At 44.3% G+C, this 20201-nt stretch overlaps 1 protein-coding gene across 1 annotated transcript; it reads right to left on the minus strand.

The window, feature by feature from the left end:
- On the minus strand, positions 1–19398 carry SDR16C5 (short chain dehydrogenase/reductase family 16C member 5). The gene is made up of 7 exons (XM_032316494.1): positions 19312–19398; positions 16636–16982; positions 11873–12004; positions 9571–9670; positions 7442–7586; positions 6673–6798; positions 1–4521 (listed from the first exon to the last, which is right to left on the minus strand). Exons 2-7 carry the CDS (start codon positions 16966–16968, stop codon positions 4428–4430), a joined length of 930 nt encoding a protein of 309 aa, XP_032172385.1. The 5' UTR covers positions 16969–16982; positions 19312–19398; the 3' UTR covers positions 1–4427.
- Between the last annotated feature and the right edge of the window lie 803 nt (positions 19399–20201).

The raw sequence follows: 20201 nt of genomic DNA on the forward strand, positions 1-20201 counted from the left end.
TTTAGTTAGGGGACATAAGTAGAGACAGGTGTTTATTGAGTATATAACCAACCTTACATTAGGCATTTTATAATTGTCACCTCAATCCCTACAACAATCATATGAGGAATTACAGTCATTGGCAGAATGGGAAAAGGGTTTCAGAAAGTTCACCTCACTTGACCCAAGTTGCATAGCTAAACTTATTTGAATCCCCAGCTGTGACTTGGGAGAGTCTGTGACCAAGATGAATTGAATGCCCTTTTTCCCACTCTTCTAGTTATTAGATGGAGTCATGGCTACTGTAGGAAAAACTACAATCCCCAGTCTCACTAGCAGCTGGCCCAAATGTTTGAAGAATGTTGTGTGGCTGCTTTTAGAAATATTCTTAAAAGACAAATTGATGCCTTTATTTCTTTAGTCTTTGTCCCTTCCTACATCTGCTGCCTGGAAAGCAGCCATGATGGTGGCCATCTTGCTGATAATAATGGACAGAGCCCAGAAGGAGGAACAGTGGACATGGTTAGAAGTCCTCGGGGTGGGGCATGATCTACACATTGAGGAATCCAAGGACAAAAACCTGACAAACATTAATAATTTGAGGAGGGGACAGCAGAACAGGCCCGTAGGCAGATGATACCAAGAACAAGGGCAGAGAGGTTAATATCAGTCCTAAGAAGTAAATAAGATGTGGAGTGAAATCCCCGTTTTTCAGAGAAATCGCTGTGACCCATTGGAGGTGGAAGCAGGGTGGCTTAGGAACCAATGTGAGGAGAGGAGATGGACAAATTCCTCTAGGCTGTATTTTAGATGATGTTACCAATGAAGAGAGATTTGCTGGGATGGAGTGGGATGGAGGTTTTTGTAAAGTTAATTTATTTTTGCTAGTTTTCAGCTTCACACAGTGTTTAGTACACTGACAGGATGCAGGGAACAGCTTGGAGGTGGAGATACTGAGGTGTGGGGGAAAAGCCCTGGAAAGTACTGGAAGGAAAGTGCAAGCCACAGGGTCAACCAGAGCAGGGAGGTGAAGTCAGAAGGAAGTGCCTGTGAAGATATCAGTTTGGGTTGCTGAAGGAGTTTGTCCTTATCAACTTCCATTTTCTTGGTGAGGCAAGAGAAGTTACCCTTGGGAAAGAGTGGGCGATGGGATGGGTTGTGGTGGACTTGAGAAGAAGGAAGCACAGAAAGGCCACCAGGGGGAAGAGAAGGAGCGAAGGGGGAAACATCTGCCTGGCTCTGAGTTGAGGCCCCATGGGAGATCAAGGCTAGCCTTTGGAAACTGCTAGGAGGAAGACAATGTGAGGCCAACCAATGAAGCTCAAGCCCTGCAGCAGGAACTGAGGACACGGAGCTGAGGGACCTTACCTCTGCCATCACTGCTTTACTTAGTACTGGTCCAGAGGAAGGGGTTCCAGGTGCAAGGACACTCACATTACCATCTTAGAAGCAGACTCCCCAAGGGCTGAGCACCAGTGACTGGTGCACTTGTTACTGGTTTGGTCTCCAAGTTGATAGCAAACTTATGAGGGAAAAAAAAAAAAAAAAAAAAGGAATCCAGGCCACGAATGGCAATCTCAGTGGCTCAGCTGTGGCATGTTCATAGCAGAAGGAAACTGTTCAGTAGCTTGGGAGGGAAGTGAGCTGGGATGTTTGAATAAATCCCAAACAGGCCACTATCCCAGAAATGAAGGTGCAGACCGCCGTAAGAGCTCTTCACGAAATAGTTCTGCATGGGACATTTTGCCTCATGTCAGCTCTTGTTTGCTGGCCCAAATTCTTGGTCATGTTTCTCTCAAGTGCTAACTCTTGGAGGTTGCTATTTGGGTTTTTTGTTTTTGTTTATTTCCAAACATCTGAGTCACTCTACCTCTAAGATTCTAAATGACTTCATTTGACAAATCATGACTACCTCAGTCTTAGAACACTGAGGAGTGTAAAGATCATGTATAGCCTGGATTTCCTTTTCTATCATGGACTGTTTATATCTCCCCAAATTCATATAGTGAAGCCCTAAACCCGCAGTGTGGTGGTGTTTGGAGATGAGGCTTCGGGAGATAATTAAGGATAGATCCGGTCATGGGAGTGGGGCCCTCATGATGGGATTAGCGGCCTTACAGGAAGAGGAAGAGGGAGATCTCCCTCTCTGCACCCACACACAAACGAAGGGCTGTGTGAGGACACAGAAGGATGTTCTCCGCAAGCCAGGGGGAGAGTTCTCACAGAAACAAATCACCTGACACCTTGATTTTGGACTTCCAGGCTCCAAAGCTGTAAGGCAATAACTTGTTGTTGTCTCAGCTCCCCAGCCCGCAGTACTTTGTTGTGGTCTAATACTGCATCACAGTGTAAAACCCAAAGGAACAGAACAAGGGCATGGTTGCACATTTGTATCCAGCCAAGCTCCTTCTAATGTCAAGAATTCTTCTCAGTTCTTGAGCAGCAGCTGACTCCTGATGCCAAATCATGTCATTCTGGATGATCTTTGAGGCTTCCATGTCTCAAGACTTGCTTAGGCATCAGGCTCTTGATCATGGCTTCATTAGGGCAAAACTTCAAGTGGAAACTGCTGGGAAACCAATGCGGAGAGCACTTGCTCCCCTTGGATGAAGTCACCTTGTTGTAGATTACCCTCTAGAACGCTGTAATTTACATGTGGTCTCTTCTCATAGAAGCTCTTCAAGTAAATCCAAATTTGTTTAGACAATTTCATGGGTACTGTAAAACCACAATTGAATTTCAGGCCTTTGTAGCAGTTCAGCCAAGATGCACTCCAATTAGAAAAAATTGCTGTTAATGTTGTGACGACGTGGTGGCTGCCCACTGTGCCCCAGACCTTTGTTCTTGGAAATCCCTCGAGTCTCTTCTTTATTCTTCAGCTAAATAGACAGGCCCCTGGAATGTACGCTTTTGGAATTGTAATAGGGGAGCAATATTGTGCCTCTCTCTTAATTAACCTTGTTAACCGAGGATTTGGAACATTAGCTGGTTAGGCTAAGAGGGCCTTTTGAGCTGCTTGGTACACGTCTGCAGTTGAGTAGGATGTCACTTTTGTGAAATAAAATGCCTTTTATTCTTCAGCATACACCAAATACCTTTATTATTCTTCGAGTAATGGTGTGATATGCTTGTTTAGAGAACTAATATGTGTAAGGGGCATAGATTTGTGCCAGGCACAATAAAACCTCAGCTATTACGTTTATAATTATAAAACAAGTTGTTGTCCCCCCCGCTTTTTGGAGGCTTTCTGCACAGACAAGAAATATAGGGGCAGAGTTGTCAGAATCACTCAGGCAGCTCAAGATAAATCAGTCCACAGTGGATTCCAGATTCTACATTCCCTGAGGCCACTGCCTTTCTAAGAGCATCTTACCCCCAAGATATTCATGACTTGTTTCTTTTGACTCTCACAGAGTCTTCTGAGGTACTTCTCATCGTTTTCTGCTCCCCAAACAAAAGAAGGTGAGAGACAAAGGCTCCTGTTTTTCTCGCAAGGCAGATGCCCCTCCCAGCCTGGGGAGGAGTTTCAGGGATATGGTAATTAACATATTTTTCTTAATCTTCCTTTTATAGTTAATCTCCAATCTCCAGTTGGCCAGTTCATTAAACTGTAAGCATACAATAGATCTGAAATGAAGGCATCACAGATGAATGCCAATTCATAGACCTGTCCATTCTGTGGAAAAATATAACACGATTCCCACTCTGAAATACTAAATTAAACATTTGAAATTAATCACATGAATATGTTTTCCAGTCCACTAGGCAGCAGTTCATCTAACTCAGTGGAACGTCATTTTCCGAATAAGAAGCAACCATTCTTTAATCTCTTCTAGGGAAAAAAAAAATGCTCCTACACAGAATTTGGTCGAAAATCACTGTCTACTAAGTTCATTCAGGGAATGTGCAGGACACAGTGGCCCCTGAAATACCCTGAGTGGGACTGGTATGTAGTCTGAGTACCTGGGACATGTAGAATAAAGCATTTGTATGGCTGGCTTTGGAAAGAAGGACACGGGACTCAAGGTGACAGGGAACCCTGAACTCTGTGTCCTCTGTTTAGAGGGCATTCAAGCAAAGTACTCATCCACTCTCTTCACTCCTCACTGTACCCTGCTGCAGGTTTAAGCAAAGCCACCTCTTCTGCTTGGGCCTCATCCCCAATGACCAAAGTGAAGGGCAGTTCATGAGAGACAGGATTCATTTTCTTAACAAATCAGTTGCAAGCAGAAATGACAAAAATAGGCTCTTCCTTTTTTTAACTAAAACAACAACAACAACAACAACCAGAAAGCAGATAGGAACATTATTTTCAAAGGTATTGGTTGAAAATAGTCCAGAGAGCAGAGAAAGAATGGTACTTGTAGTTTCCAGATACACTGTTGGACAAAAATGCTTCTCTTGAAACAGGATTATGGAATGCCGGGTATCAGCCATTGAGTTGGTCTTTAGTTTTTCTTGTTCTTGCCAACAAAGCTGTCCATCACATTAAAAGCGCCCATATAGTCAGCCGTAAGCACTGCCATCTTGACAGGCAAGATACTAAAGAGAACACAAGAGAAGTTTTCTTGGTTACTATCATGGAAGCGCCTCGACCAACTTGGCCGAGATGCAGGGTCACTGACTTGCTGCAGATGGGAGTCACTGGCATGTGCACACATCAGTGTGCGTGATTTAGGATCACTTGGGGCTTGTCCACTATATGGGGGGAACTGGCTCAGGGCCTTTATAACTCTTCTGGCTTTATTTACGTTTACTCTACTCACTTCTCACATCGGTTTCCAAAGCTTCACTGCACTACATCATGATTGACAGGAAGCAGTGAAGCCTTGTGGAGTTGGATAAGCCTGGCTTGAATCCTAGCTTTGTCACTTACAAACCATCCCAGGTCCATTACTTAACTCTTGAGGCTGTTTCTTCTGGAATCAAATGAAGTCCTCAGTTTTTGTTTCTGGCACTCCTTTGGGATTAGATAGGTCCCAGGACCTTTGGCAAGACCTAACTAGGACTGCTCATCTTCATGCCCACTCACCGTTCCCAAGACAGCACAGACCCCACCCCTCTACAGTCACAATGCAGAGCAAGGGGAGGCACATTAAACCTAAGACCTGTCCTCAGAGTAGAGGAAAGGAAAGGACACTGAGCTCACTGTCCATCTGCGGGCTCTCTAGGCTTTCTTGTTTCTTCCTAGAACTTATGACTACCCAGCATGCCTTTTCTTTTACTTAACTTTTTTGTCTGTTCCCTGCCACCCACCCCATAAGAAGAAAATTTCAGTGAAGGCAAGGACTCTTTTCTCTCTCCTTCTTTGCCATAACCCTGGGTCCTAGGATGATCAGCAGTTTGTGGCACACATTAGGCACTCTTTAATGCTTACTGAGTGAATATTTGAGGGAATGTGTGATGTCATCCCCTTTACTGAACTTCTTGTTTCCAAGTACTTCTCAGGAACTATGTAGATCTTTCATATCTTATAAAAGTAAATATAACCTCTACGATTATTCAAAAACATTAGAAAAACTAAGTCCTCTGTTCTTTACACTTGGCATTACTATACCACATACTTCTATCGATTAAGCAACAGATAGCCACTCTCCTGTGAACGCCCACACTGTCCTAAAAATTGCGTGACGCTCACTAATCTACAAGCTCGAACAAGCATTGACTTCTAAATCGTAAACAAGAAACTGGCTGGGAGAATAAAGGGCATGCTCAGAGTCACAAATTTAGTAAGCTGCAGGGTCATAATCCCAGATTTCAAAGTGCTTGTCCAAAGTCCTTTGCCCCGCCTCCCAGAGCCTGTTGGCTCTATCTCTCTTGTGCTAGGTGAAACCTGGTCCGTGAAAGGACATAGGAATGATTTTGGTGCGTTGTGCAAAGTAGATACAATTAACAGGAAAGAAAAAGGCATTTCCTTATGTAAGAAGGACAGTGGCTGCCAGCCATACTATGTTCAAATAACTCAAGAACTGCTGTCAAGAGGGATGGAATTAGTCATAACGCTAAGGGCAAAGCTAGAGTCAGTGAACGTTAAAACGAGATAGATTTCAGTGCCATGGAGGAAAGTGGTTCAATCACGGAATGTGTTTCCTTGCAAAGCAGAAACTTTGATGGGGTGGGGGGTGCTGTATAATTAGAATGTGAATCCAAATGGGACTAGAAAGGGTAAGCAAATATGCCCTTGGGTGTTTTCAAGAGGTGGTTATCTTTTTAGTCCCTGCCTCCAATGCTTTTAACCCTCTTATACTTCAAGTTTATCCTTTATTGCCAATTATACCCATACTATAACTTCCTGAAATGTTTGGCTTACTGTCTGCCCTTGATTCTGGGGATCTGTACTCAAGGAAGTGTGGACACAATATCTGTTCCAATGCAATTACTCTGTAATACCCACAAGAAGACCATCTATCCTTAAAAAGAAAAAAAAAAAAAGGATAAAAAAAAGACTTCAATCTGTCCACAGGTCATTCAGTAAATGCACTTCTCTCTGACAATCAGGCAATACTAAGGTGGCTGGCAGGATCCAATTCCATCTTCTAGGCTCTGCGAATTTGAGGTCATGTTGGCAGACAGGCACAAGGAAGGGATCCAAGGGCATTCATTTAACAGATATTTTTAAAGTGGCTCCTCCTGGTAGGAGAATGAGTTGTTGACTGGCTCGTTAGAGAAGTAATAGGAAGCTGATATGGTTACCTTTTTAAGAACAACACGAAGGATATAAACTTTGGCACATTTAAGTATACTTTGTCTGTCAGGATGCCATCTACTATCTTGTCAGCTACATACTCTGGTTCCAGAAGGGGTAACAGGAAAGGACGGCTAAGGAGTTAAGAAAAAAAAATTATAAATTACTAAAAAAAATCTTATAAATTAGGGATAAAAAAGGCTGCAAACATTAGCACTTATTTACTTCTTTCCCTTCCAGATCTGATAGATTTCTCTCTTTACTCCTTTATTATCAACATGCTAGTGACAACTTAACTTTAAAATGGCAAATGATGCTCTAATTAACACACTGATGATACAATATACGTATCTGCATGAAACCATATTAAACAACTTCCTGACATCTCCACAAGATGCAGAATTAGGAATCTGTGCCCCCCAACCCCATGATTTTCAGTCTTGCTGTGGAATCAGTCAGGGAAGAGTGCAGAATGGAGTTTGGTGGCAGAAAGAAACTATGGCCAGGAACGCTGGGGTTGGTTAGCAGATCTGGCTATGTCGTGGGGTGAGCTGGACCCGGCCTTCATAAACCATCCAATTAAACCATCCCAAACCATTAATAAACTCTTAATCACAAACACATTTGAAGAAAGAAACAATTCTGAAATCACTTATAAATTAGGCTGAATCCTACAAAATACCTTTTTAAAACAACATTAATGAATAGAACAATATAAAATAGATAGTCAATCATTTTTAAAAATGTCATTTCTTTGAAATCAAAGGACATACTTACGCAGTAGAACAACCTTCAAACATTCCAGTTTTTATAAAAAATGGGCACACAATAGTGGTTTTGATCCCCTTTAGTTTCTGGACTATTGTTTCCATAAATACAGATTCAGCAAATCCAAAGGCTGCAAATTTACTTGCACAGTAATCTGAAAAAGGCAAATAATGCCAATGTATATTCCAGTGTTTTTAAGCGGCATTACATTAAGCTTTCCTCATAAACACGAATACACACGGAGAATAGGACAGCCATGTCAGAGTTCTTATTTTGTATGATCTTGGTCTGGCCCACCGGAGGAAGTAAGGAATGCGTGGGGAGGAGCAGCGTCACCTACAGGTCTGTTGACAAGGACCAAGTGCCCTCCGGGAGACGCAGGGCTTCGGGGAGCCCCCTGCGGGTCACCCTGCTAGACTTTACTTCCCACTGACGAGAGGTCAGACACTGGGTGAACTGTTCTGTGGAGCATGACATGTGTGCCCAGTCCCTGACCCAAAGAGTTTCAAGAGCATCAGGGCAGGGAGACACACAGAAGAAGAAATGAAATAATAATGGATGTAGGAGTCCAGGCAAGAGAGATCACCATGGGTCATGATACTCAGATCAAATTTTCTTCTAAGTATTCTAAGTATATTCTAACTAAACCTCTAACTTTCCCTTTGCTGGAGAAAAACAGACTGGCAAACGTCAACGTCTACTTCTTACCCATCTTGAGAATGCAGCGGGAGTGGGAGGTGGCATCAATGTCAGTTTTGAGTTTTCTGTCTGCAGTCATACTCACGCCAAGTGAACACCTGAATCTTGAACTCACAGAACACTTGGAGAAGAACTGGCATTTAGGTGGACTCTGACTCTCCTTTTCCTCACAAAGTCAGAAGAGGCAAATGAGCCATCCTTCCTCTGGGGGAAGGCAGCCACTACAACCGACAAGAGTCACGTTCCTAGACTGCGGCGGGTTAGACAGTAGAGGCAGGGAAGGGGAGAGGGGAGTCCCGAGCAGCTTCTAGGATCACCTGAGTCGTGGGGCATGAATGCAGCTCATTGAGCCCTTGCATCTCTGAAATTCAGATGAGCAGAAACAACCCGGACTCAGGCAATCTGCATTCTACGTAGCACTCCCACTGATTATGAAGCAGGGAGCCAAGACCCACACCATGGGAATTACAAAAGTCTTACACATGCTTCTAGGGTGAGCAGGGCGTGGGAGAGTCTTGTATCCTAAGACAAAGATACTGTGCCAGGAAAAGGATTCATAGGAACTACAAATAGACCAGCAGGAGTTCAGAGACCCACAAGGTCACAATAAAACCTAGTGAACTCTAAGAAGGATGGAGGAAGGGGAGGCCCACTTATGGGGAGATGTGTACAGATGCATAACATTTGGGGTGACTGATGGTTCTGGGAACTCTATTCCCATAATGGAGCTGAACTGTGCTTACCATCTTGAGCTGTGAGTCTGCAACCAGTGGGAGAGCAGAGAGGTTAATTTTAGATTTCTTGGACTGGAGAAACTTTCTTCACATGCCCAGCAGAAGGAGACCACTTAATGAAAATTTCAGAAGCCAGAGTGCTTCTCTTTACCATCCCATTAACAGGGCCAGGGGTCCCCAGATAGTGACTATGCTAATCACTTGCATAAAAAGAATTTATCAGTAAGGTCTCTCTTTTCCTCTTTAACTTTTATTTGTTTGTTTGTTTATTTATTTGACAGAGAGCTAGAGAAAGAGAGAGGGAGAGTACATAAGCCAGTGGGGAGAGGCAGAGGGAGAAGGTGACTCCTGGCTGAGCAGGGAGCAGGGAGCCTGATGCAGGACTGGATCCCAGGACTCTGGAATCACAATCTGAGCAGAAGGCAAACCCTTAACCGACTGAACCACCCAGGCCCCTCTCTGTTTTTTTAAAGCCCAGGAGATTGCGCTTACTTAATCATTCTAAAGTGCATAGTTCAACTGCATGTAAGCAAATCTGATAGGCAGTTCTGCTGTACCATGTTCTCAACCACTTACCTTATTGAATATGTTTCTTAATTTATAACCCTTTATCATTGGTACATCAAATCAGTGTTGATTGTTCAGAGCTAAGTAAGATAAAGTTATAAAACTTTTTGCAACTGCTAAATAATACATTTCTCTTACCTGCCAGTTTATTTACTCCAACTAATCCAGCTGAACTTGAAATGCAAACCAAATGTCCATGCTCATTAGCGATCATAGCAGGAAGAAAGGATTTATAAGTCTAAGAAGAGCAAGAAAGAACTGTTAACATTTTACACTTTTTTCAGATGTTTATATGATCGTTGTGATGAAAAGAGTCTTTTAAGCTCATCAAACTACCTGAAGGCACTGGGGTATAAAAACGTAAACCTCTGGCAAGCAAGCCTCTTAGTTTGTTCAACCTGGCAAATCAGTATTTAATGACGGCAGTTCCAATATTGTTCAAAACAACTTATTTAGACTTATATTTCATGTATATGTGACTTTAAAAAACAATATTCTGACAATAATTCAAGAAGTATGGGAGAATCTTAACTGTGGCAGGCACAACCCACACACCAGTGAGAGTACTGGAGATATGATAATTAGATTTATATTGCCTTTTTTCACCTCTTGGATCATATTTGGATTTCAAATTTTTCTGAACATTGTGCACAGGACATGCCACTATTGGCTTTGGTTTAAAAAATCACTTTGTTTTGAAGTTCGTCTCTACTTCTTTGAATAATGGTTTCTAATTTCGATTCCATGTCAGCAGAGAGGATATGTTAGAAAGAATGGGTGTGTGCTGTGTCTCAGTAATATAGAGCACCTTCACCTTTGATGTGGGACCTGTGGGAAAAAGAAGGTAAAGGAGAGAGAAACGAGCTTTGACAGAAGATATGTTCTACAATACAGAAATAACTCATTAGACAGGAATACTTGCATATTTCAATGAATTTCTATTTCATATTTATTTTCACACTTGAATTATATGAGTAAATACGAGAAAAGGGATCTCTTATAGAAGTCAAATGACCTTTGCGTGCATCACAATGACTTTCCACGTGATAACTAACACTTAGAGGCGGAAAATCAAAGCCAGCCCACAGCAAAGCATAATGAAAAGCTCCCTGAGTTCTGATGGTCCGAGGTGAGTCTCTTTACTTCTCCCTGGGGACGCATCCCTTGGCAGCATGGCCACCAGGAGCCCTCTGACCCACTAGCAATTAAGTGCCTACTCCATGCAGGGCTCAAAGAACGTATGCAGACTTGCCTAGAAAGAGTGTCCAGAGTGAGAATGACTCAGGGACACCAGGACTCTGGGGACAATTAGAGGAAGAGAGAGAAAGCAGGGAAAGAAGAGACCCAGGAAGAAAAAGAACGCAACAGAAGTGGAGACTATGAATGAGATGATGGTTTTATTTTCATTCTGGCCCAAGAATCTAACTTCATTCTAACAAAGGAGAGGGATATTTGGGACAAGAACACAGAAGTCACTTGCAGTAGCTCCCAAAGGAACACCAACAATACCACCAGTGCCAGGACACTTGTGGTGAAACGAAGTGACAGAAACCGACAAAGTCCAAATAACATTTGAAGGCTGCCGATGATGGCAGGGCGGGGAGTCTGCTGGGGAGGTGTAAGGAGGGTGGAGGGAGCTCAGAAGTCTCCAGCAAATACACCCTCCCAGCAGACAGCCACCCAGGGCAGTGGGGCAAAGAGAGGCAATGGGGGGCATGCCTGTGGATGGGGACGTGTGGCAAGACTAGGTTCAGCAAAAGCTAGGAAAACCCAAATTCTGCAAGGGGCACATCATATTAGAAGTCAGGGGCTATGATCCTTAATGTCCGCGGCACCTGTCCGGTGCCCTTTAATGTCACCCAGGCTACTGGTAGAAACTCTCTTTTCCTTGATCAGATACTGAGTGAGGTGACTGCACATCTTGGTTTGCCCAGAATAGACCTGATTAATGCTTGTTTATTAATAATGTTCTCTTTCACTTTCTCTTTTCAATCATCATCATTATTATTTTTTATTATCTTTTCCACTTTCAAAAGGGTTCCAGTTTTGGGAAATTAAAAGGTCACCTTTGTCAAGTTTATGTGATGTCATTTCTGTGTAGCCTTGAGCAAATCTTTTAACTCCTCTGATCCCTTATTTCACTGAGCTATTTCAAGGATTATACAGGAAGTGCCTAGGACAGAACCTGATATAATCATTAAATGACAGTAAAACCGTAGGACAGTTGTCTTTGCAGGATTTCCGAGCAAAGGCTCACGCATGTGTAGGTTAAGTTGGATCCAAGGCGGGGGAGGGGGAGCATTGGGGTCAAGCAGGAGAAATCTGAAATTGAGAAGTCCGTGCTTTAGTTAGAGGTGAATAAAATTGTAAGAAAACAAGAGGAAGGTACTTCTAAATTCAGAGTAACTTTAGATTTGTTATGAGAAGAAAAAATAATTACCCATAAATGTGCTTTAAAATTCACATCTAAAGCCTTTTCTATCAACTCATCTGGGCAGTCGAGGAAATTTTTGCCTGTCACGACTCCGGCATTGTTGATTAGGATGGAGACATCGCCAACTTCTTTTTTAACCTGCATTGAATAACAAGAGCAACACACCACCCATGGAGTAATTCTTTACATGATCGAAGCTTAAATTTCCATAGTTTTACAGGCTTCTTATCCTAGTTAACTCAGATGGAGGTTACGTACTCTGCAAAGTATGCTTTATTTCCTCTGCTGAGTGTACAGTGCGTCAGAGATCCACATCTGATGCTTTTCTTCTCAGTTCTTTCCCCCTTCCTAGGATGGTTCCAACACTGCAGGGCTACTTTCCTTAACAGAGCAGTTAGAGCCATTCTAGTCCCTCTTTCAGGCTCCATGTAAGTAGTAGGTTATTTCAATCACTGAGGAGGGCATTACAGTCATGTTATATAAATCCAGACCCAGCACACACCGAGATGGGGCGGAGTAGGAAGGCACAGAGGAAGCATGACATTTCTAAACAGGTTTTATGCATACGCCACAGCTCAGAACCTGTCTGTCCTGCTTATACCAACTAGCTGGCTTTCTTCCCCCTACCACAGCTTCTAGGTATTTAGATATGTGAAGGGAGGATTAGAGTAAGCCCCATTTGCTGCTGTAATGCTGGCCAAAGTAGGTACTCCATAACTTGTATTTAAGAAATATAATTTCTGCGTGGGACCTTGGAGCCTTTCACTTATAGTAAATCTTTAGCTTGTAATCTTGGCTATTATGGCAGAAGTGAGTGCAGGATTTTTCAGGATTGGTGCCATGAGATGGTGGTATCTATCCCTTTGTTCCTTTCTGTGCTTAGAATTCCATTCCTGTAATTTGTATCCTAAGCAGGCGCTCTGCCCCCCCAGTCAGAGAGAACCCCTGGTTGCAGTTGCCCTGTGCTGAACAGGAAGCTCACAGCAGTACCCCTTACAATGCTAGCTGTGTGTGTGTGTGTGTGTGTGTGTGTGTGTGCATGCATGTGTGTGCCTATGTGTGTGTGTGTACAGCTCTCTACATGGATGGCACATTCTGGCACAGAGCAGGAGGTATTACTGAAGCCAGGTGGAAGCTACCACCTCATCCACTGCTCTGGAAGGCCTGAGCCCCAGCAATGAGTGTGGCATGGTAGGGATTTCTGAGCCAGTCTAGGGAAAACTGAGGATGAAATAAATAGGACCAAGGAAACCTCACCTTATGGTAGCATTTTCAGATAAAAGCACTGGAAATAGATCAGTTTTATTTGGAGAGTGGGTAAAATATTTAGTCAAATTCAAGCTGAACTAAAGTCAAGGCTAGAAACAACTAGCCCTACCTAAGGCAAAATTGGATACAGGCTTCTGGTTACAGGATGAATAAATCACAGGAATAAAATCACAGCAAGAGGAACATAGTCAGCGGTACCCTTGTGTGATGGCAGAGAGCAGCTCCACCTGTGATGAGAATACCCTAGCACGTAGAGCTGTTAAATCACCACGATGTATGCCTGAAGCTAATATAACATTGTGTGTCAACTATACTCAAATGGGAAAAAAAAAAAAAAAAAAAAGCTGGACAGGGCTGTGGACTGGAAGCCAGTAGGATAGTAGCATCAGAAGCTCATAGCCTTGCTCAGAGTCAGGGATGGCAAAGCCAGAAATGACATCTCAGAGAAATAAACAGATGTGTGTGTCCACTGCCCCCTCTCACCTGAATAAAGCATGTTATCATATACTTGACAAAATTAACAACAGACTTTAATTTCAAAATGGCACCTGATTTCATTATCTGTGGCTTGTGTCTTTGCAGCATATGAATACTGTATCTTTATGAATCATACCTTAAATGTACTGGGCTAAGCACTTGTGATAAGATTTTTCATGTGAATAATCTTTCTTCCTATTGCCTTATCTGTTTTGTATATAGGTTTATCTCCCCCCCCCTTTTTTTTAAAGGATTATCTTGCTCCAAAGTCTGCTTTTGCTCTTTAAATTAGCTTGGAAAGACATCACGAGTATTCAGCCTCTGCCACATTAGGGGAAAAAAAAGGATCAGGTTTAATTGTATGAGACATATATTTAAGTATTACTGACCAATGATAACCCAATAAAATGCTCATCCATGCAATCAGAGTAAGCTTGTTTGCACTGTGTTGTTTTATAAGAGACATAGGGTAGCAGCTAAGGGAAAATGCAACAGACTAGTTTTCTTTCTTTCTTTCTTCTTCTTTTTTTTTTTTTTTTGCATTCATTATTCTCCTCATTGTAAGAATGTGGCAACAGTGTGTTCAACCCTGAATGACAAGTCTAGTGAGACTCCCACATAAGCTGGGCCTGCCTGCTGGTAGAGATTTCTCTACAAACAACCCAACTATAATAAAAGCCAGAAGATTGGGCACCTGCATAGCCCAGTTGATTTAAGTGTCTGCCTTCAGCTAAGATCATGATCTCAGGGTCCTGGATCAAGTCCTACATGAGGCTCTCTGCTCAGCAGGAATCTGTTTCTCCCTCTCCCTCTGCCTGCTACTCTCCCTGCTTGTGCTTTCCCCTGCTCTCTCTGATAAATATATAAATAAAATCTTAAAAAAAAAAAGAAAAGAAAAGAAGGAAAAGCCAGAAGATCGTGCAAGTCAGCATCTCACTTTAAACTGTCCAAGATGGCTGATATGAACTTCCCAACCAGTACTCATTAGTGGTGGTGGGCAATAAAGAAAGGTCTGTTTCTACTAGTGATGACATGGTTTAAAAGATGAAATGATCCTGAAACTTGACCTTGAACATCAGGAAGCAAAAATAAACCTTAAAGAATTCTCATAGCTGTCACAAATAAGCCCCCTCCTCCCCGCCGCCGCTGTTGAACCAATGCAGTCAATTGATTCTGATTTGACTTGTCTAAGGGATCAGTCATTAAATGTAGTCAGGACACTTCTACATGCCTCAGCAAAGGTAAACAACCATGACACAGCCCCACTCTCATGTGTTTATTGTTTTGTTTATTGTTTAAAATAATTGCTTACCTTGGTTGCCAAGTAGCAAACCTTTCTGAACTTAGTGCCAAACCTTCCTGAACTTAGTGCCAAACTATGATCTGAGGACACTAGCTTTCAAAGTTCTTGGGGTCTGTGGAGATGACACAATGTCATACCAATCTGAAACCTTTCATCATGATCACTGCTCTCTGGAATACTTTTAGAAAATTCTTTGGTATCTTTCCTCTCTCCAGAGGAAGAAGTGCAAATGGCCAGTTTATGAGTGGAGAGTAGTTTGCTTCCCCTGAATTCTGAAGAGCACCTAATCAACTCTTCTTAAGACCCATAAGTAAGAAAAGCTGAATAATGAACTGGTAATATGTACCATTTCTGAACCAAGCATGTTGGTCAGAACTAAGCCACAGATATGGGGAAGAGGTGGTTATTTATAGAGTGCCTCATATTAGCTTGCTAATATTAGTTAGCTTGGATGGTCTTCAGTATGTGAATACGAACCGAAGATTGCTTAAGAGTGGCTACAGAAGTTGTTTGCAGTCAGCATGAGGGGACAGGCCAGGTGATCATCGCTGTAAGCACACAGACATTCATCTGTGAGGTTGGCACTTTGAGGGAGGCACCAGCTTGTCAGGTTGGGGTCTCCAGACTGTATGGGGCTCCGTGGGACTGGAGATGGTAGTCACAGATGTATAGAATTTAAAGACAAATTTCAACAGAAGCTGCACACTCACCTGCCAATGACTTGCCAATCTTACCACTAGGAAGTAAGGTGGGAAACAGCAAGGGTATTTGAGGTAGGGGCTAGAAGCTGTGTAAGAACTTTCCAATGGGGCTGGGCTGCTCTTTGCAGGCCAGTCTGGTTCCTTCTTTCTCGCTAAATTGGGGAATTCTGGGGGCCGCCAAAAAGGTGGCTCAGGAGAGTGATGAGCGGAGTACTCATGCCAATGGGGGTATAGAGAAAAACCTTATGAGGGAAAAGAGGCAGCAAATAAGTACCTGCCTCGATGAACAACAATAACAACAAAAAACCTCTTACCACTGGGGTTTTGATTTCCTTAAAGTCTTCTTTAAATGTGCAGTTGTATCATCACCAAAGGAGCAACTGTGGTTAAGCATCTTTAGGATGAATGAAATATTCTGATTTTCTTATGATTACTTAAGAGAGATACACATTCAAATGAAAGGCACTGTGGTGTGGTAGAAATAGGGAGTTTCAGCTCAGACCGGATATGGGTTCAAGCCCTGGCTTAGTCAAGGGCTAGCTCTGGGACCACTGAGAGGTTATTCATTATCTGTATGTCTCCTTTCTCCTTCAAGAAGAGGGCCACCCTCTACCTCCTATACTGTAACACAGTCTGTACCACCTGGTTGGCAGGGCCAAGTGTGTACTATGGAGTCAACAGGCTCAAGGCTGAGCCGGATCTTTGCTACTTAGTACCTGTTCCTTAGGGGAGCTACTTACCTCCCTAAGCCTTGGTTTTCTTATTTGTGAAACGGAGATAGTCATGGACCTCACTTTATAGGATTAGGATACAATACAGCTGGGGTGTTTCATGTGTATGGTATACAATGACAATTCACAAATCCTAATTCTCACTCCCCAAAACTTTTTCAATTAAAGGGAAGTTGGAGACAGGCAAAGCTGCACTGAGCAAGACAAAGGGAAGAGAAACAGAGGCACGCGAGTGTATCCGTGTACAGGGCTTACTACCCCCAGGGAACAGCAAGACACAAGATCTACCTGCTCGGCCACTCTGTATATGTTTTCCCGTTGGCTGCAGTCGCAAGTATAGGCATAAACTCTCGTGGCTCCAGTTTCCCGGACCATCCTGCACGTTTCCTCGTTCCCCTCCTTGTTGATATCCCAGAGAACAAGCACGGATCCAAGGCGGGCAAATCGGAGGGCCAAGAGCCTTCCCAGTCCGCTCCCAGCTCCAGTGATGAGCACGATTTCACCAGCAACATTCTTCCGTGGTTTGGGGATGATGGTGAAAATCAAAGACTCCAGAAAAGCAATCATGGATTTTCCTAAGAAAACGACCAATTCCTTGGATGACTTCAGGCTGGAAGCCATGTTGTGGATGAGACCTGTAAAGGAAGAGAGACCCACATAAAGCCATCCGTGACCACTCCCTCTGAGTGTGTGGACTATATGGAGCTCATGTTTTCTGAGATAGCAGAAGAAACTGGGATGTGTTATTTAAGCTTCTATCTTGGTAGCAGACTCTGAACTTAGACACAGGGAATGTGTCTTGGCCAACTTTCATTCACAGAACCAAGCTGGGCCTATATCTGAGTAGGACAGGACAGAATGTTCCCTAACCAGAAACTATAACCTCACCAATATTTGACCTGAAGGAAAAGTTAATTCTTTCTCACAGTTAACCTTTCTTCATAATAATCCCAAGTCCCGCTGACTGCTTTTATGTTCAAAGTCATAACTATATTGTAATGTTTATGTGGTAACTGCTACCTTTCTGGTTTTACTTTTGCCTCCTTTGGGGTTTGTATTGGTATTATTTTTTTAAAGACTTCTTTATGGGGGGGGGGGACAGACGAGGGGGTTGGTGCAGAATTTGGAAGGAAGGTGACCTGAAGGGCAAGTGGTGATTTTCAGACTCTCATTTTAAGTTCAATTGTGGGGTATGTGTCTTCAGACCTGCAAGGATGAGGGTCCGCCTTCCCACAGTAATGGAACACCCTGGGTACCCTCCACAGGCAGCAGGCTGGGCACTGTCAACACTCCTTCCACGAGAGGACCCACACCAACTCATCCATGCCCCCTTTCAGGCACACCACTATGAGAGTCCATGCCAGAGGGAGAGAGTTTTTTTTTTTTTTTTAAAGATTTTATTTATTTGACAGAGAGAGAGATATCACAAGTAGGCAGAGAGTCAGGCAGAGAGAGAGAGGGGAGGAAGCAGGCTCCCTGTGGAGCAGAGAGCCTGACGCGGGGCTCGATCCCAGGACCCCGGGATCATGACCTGAGCTGAAGGCAGAGGCATTAACCCACTGAGCCACCCAGGAGCCAAAGAGAGAGAGTTCTATTTCTCTCCTCAGTGGGCTCCAACACCATATGGTGGCTAGAAGTTTCACCACTGACCTGGGCAAAGGATCTTAATGCCAGAGGCCCTAAACTTCAGATTCCACTGTTCAGTGCTGGCATGATGTAAGACCTGGAGCAAGGTCTTTCCACTTATCACTGTCTGGGCAGCTGCTTATTAAGTTCTCAATAGCTTGGCATCCTGAGGTCTCTCTCATTTGGGGTTTAGGGTGTCTGCTGAGTATCTGCACAGGTAGTGCGGTGTAGAGATTAAAGTTTGGGTTGGAATTCTGGATCTGCCACTGACTTTTCTGCAGACTTAGTTAAAATATTTTATCTTTTGTGCCTCAGTTTCCTCTTCTAAATAATGGGATTCTGCAGCATGCACCAATCGGGGAGCTGTGGAAGTTAAAACTTAATACAGGTAAAGTGTTAAGGTGTGTAATACTATCCCCTAAGATCCCTTATGAAATTTCTGAGCAAATTGGTGGTGAGGGGGAAGGTTCTCATTGCCCTGCACACAGCTCCTTCTTCCAGGGTGTATAGGGTGGGGGTGGGGCAAGAGGAGTTGGGCTGGATTTCAGCACCTGCCAAGTTACATATCACCTCTGTCTCCACTCCTAATGCCCATAATGTGGGGGAACAATGCCAGGACCATAACAGCAAAATGACTGGACTGGCTAGAGCTATGATTGGTGTTCCTGCTAGCATATAAATTACGATCCCTGCCCATAGCAAGGAAAGACGGTGACAGTAAGTATACTTACAAACAAAAGTAAATGTAAGGTTCCGTTTTAGTGTAAAGACTCTGTCTTAGGAAGTTACAGAGCACATTAAATTTAATCGGGTTACACACTTTGGTGTGTAAGAGCCTGACTACTTAGTTCAAAAGCTGAAATAATTTGGGGCACCTGGCTGGCTCAGTCGGGAAAGCAGCAACTCTCGATCTCAGAGTCGTGAGTTCAAGCCCCATGTTGGGCGTAGAGCTTACTTTGGAAAAAAAAAAATGCTGAACTAACTTGATGCAATGTAAACAGATGTCTTGTGCCTCCCACGCCAGGACGCAGCAAGCTGCCCCGGTGAGAGCTTTGTGATGGACTGGGCAGGGTGGGGAGAGAGTGGTAGACGCGCTGGGCAGCAGAGAGCTGCGGGGCGCTCTCGCCCGCTCACTCCCAGCCTCAAGGCCGGGGCTCACCGGCCCGCGCCCTCTCTCGCAACGCCACCCACCCCCCTTCCTCAGGCCACCCCGCCACAGCTTTACCGCCGGCCGGCGGGTGGCTGGCTGGGCGCAGAGCCACGGCGCCTCGGAGGGGTGCAGCGCCACCTCCTCGCGCAGGTCTCGCCCGGCCCCGGGTCTGGACTTGGGGAACTCACCCGGGACACGCAGCCTTCGCGGTCGGTCGACAAGCAGTGGTCTGACACCCGCGCCGCGTCGCAGGATCCCGGCTGCGCGAGGTTCGGGAGTTTATCTCCCCGTCTGCCCTAGGCCAAGTCCGAGGTGGGGGAGGCTCCGCCCTCGCACTGGGTGGAGCCTCCTTGGGGCCCCGCCTTGGGGCCCCCTTGACTCCGCTTTTCTTTTCTTTTCCTTCCTTTCTTCCCTCTTTTCTTCACTCCCTCCTTCCTTTCCTTCCTCCCTCCCTCCCTCCTTTCCTCCCCCACCCCTCCTCTTTTTCCCCCAGGCTGCCAGTTATAGAGGCGGGACATTCGATCGCTATAGCTGGACGCACACGGTTCAAATACAAGAATCAACCCTGGATGTTGAAAAATCCTGATATCCAGGCTGCATCCTGGATTATTAAGTCAGAATTTATGGGTTGGAAGGTTCCCCAGGTGTTTTCAAAGCACAACCTGGAGGGGTAGGGACAGTGGGAACCCTTGTGTTAGAGACCGAAAAGGAGGCCGGTGCAGGAGTCCTTGGGTGGGGGGCAGGGAGTGCGCAGGGAGCCGGGTCAGTTCTCTGCAGAGTGCAGAGCAGGGCAGGAATTCCCCAGCAAAATCTGATTCCTGTAGTTGGGATCAAGGTCAACAGCTTCCCTGGCCTGATGGCTGTAAGGAGTGTGGGTGTGGGATAGTCTCTTGGAAAGCAGGTGGAGTGTTGGGCAGGAGTGGGTGCGGCACTGGCGGGAGACCAAGAAGTAGGAGAGGGCGTGTTTTGTTCTAAGGAGATGAGGTAGAGAAAAAGTCAACAACATACTCTGGTCCAATCAGTGCTCACTGAACACCTCTGTGTACCAAGATCTAGACAGTATAGCAATGGTATATCT

The sequence above is a fragment of the Mustela erminea genome, chromosome 16, assembly GCF_009829155.1.
Source record: "Mustela erminea isolate mMusErm1 chromosome 16, mMusErm1.Pri, whole genome shotgun sequence".
Classification (NCBI taxonomy): Eukaryota; Metazoa; Chordata; class Mammalia; order Carnivora; family Mustelidae; genus Mustela; species Mustela erminea.

What these genes read in the sequence shown, in the direction of transcription:
- SDR16C5 (XM_032316494.1), bottom strand. Translation starts at nt 16,968, where the DNA reads ATGGCTTCCAGCCTGAAGTCATCCAAGGAATTGGTCGTTTTCTTAGGA. An exon ending in TTTGAAGGTTGTTCTACTGC is followed by an intron (nt 6,799 to 7,441) that starts GTAAGTATGTCC and finishes TTAACTCCTTAG; the next exon opens with CCGTCCTTTCCTGTTACCCC. An exon ending in TTCGTGTTGTTCTTAAAAAG is followed by an intron (nt 4,522 to 6,672) that starts GTAACCATATCA and finishes TGTTCTCTTTAG; the next exon opens with TATCTTGCCTGTCAAGATGG.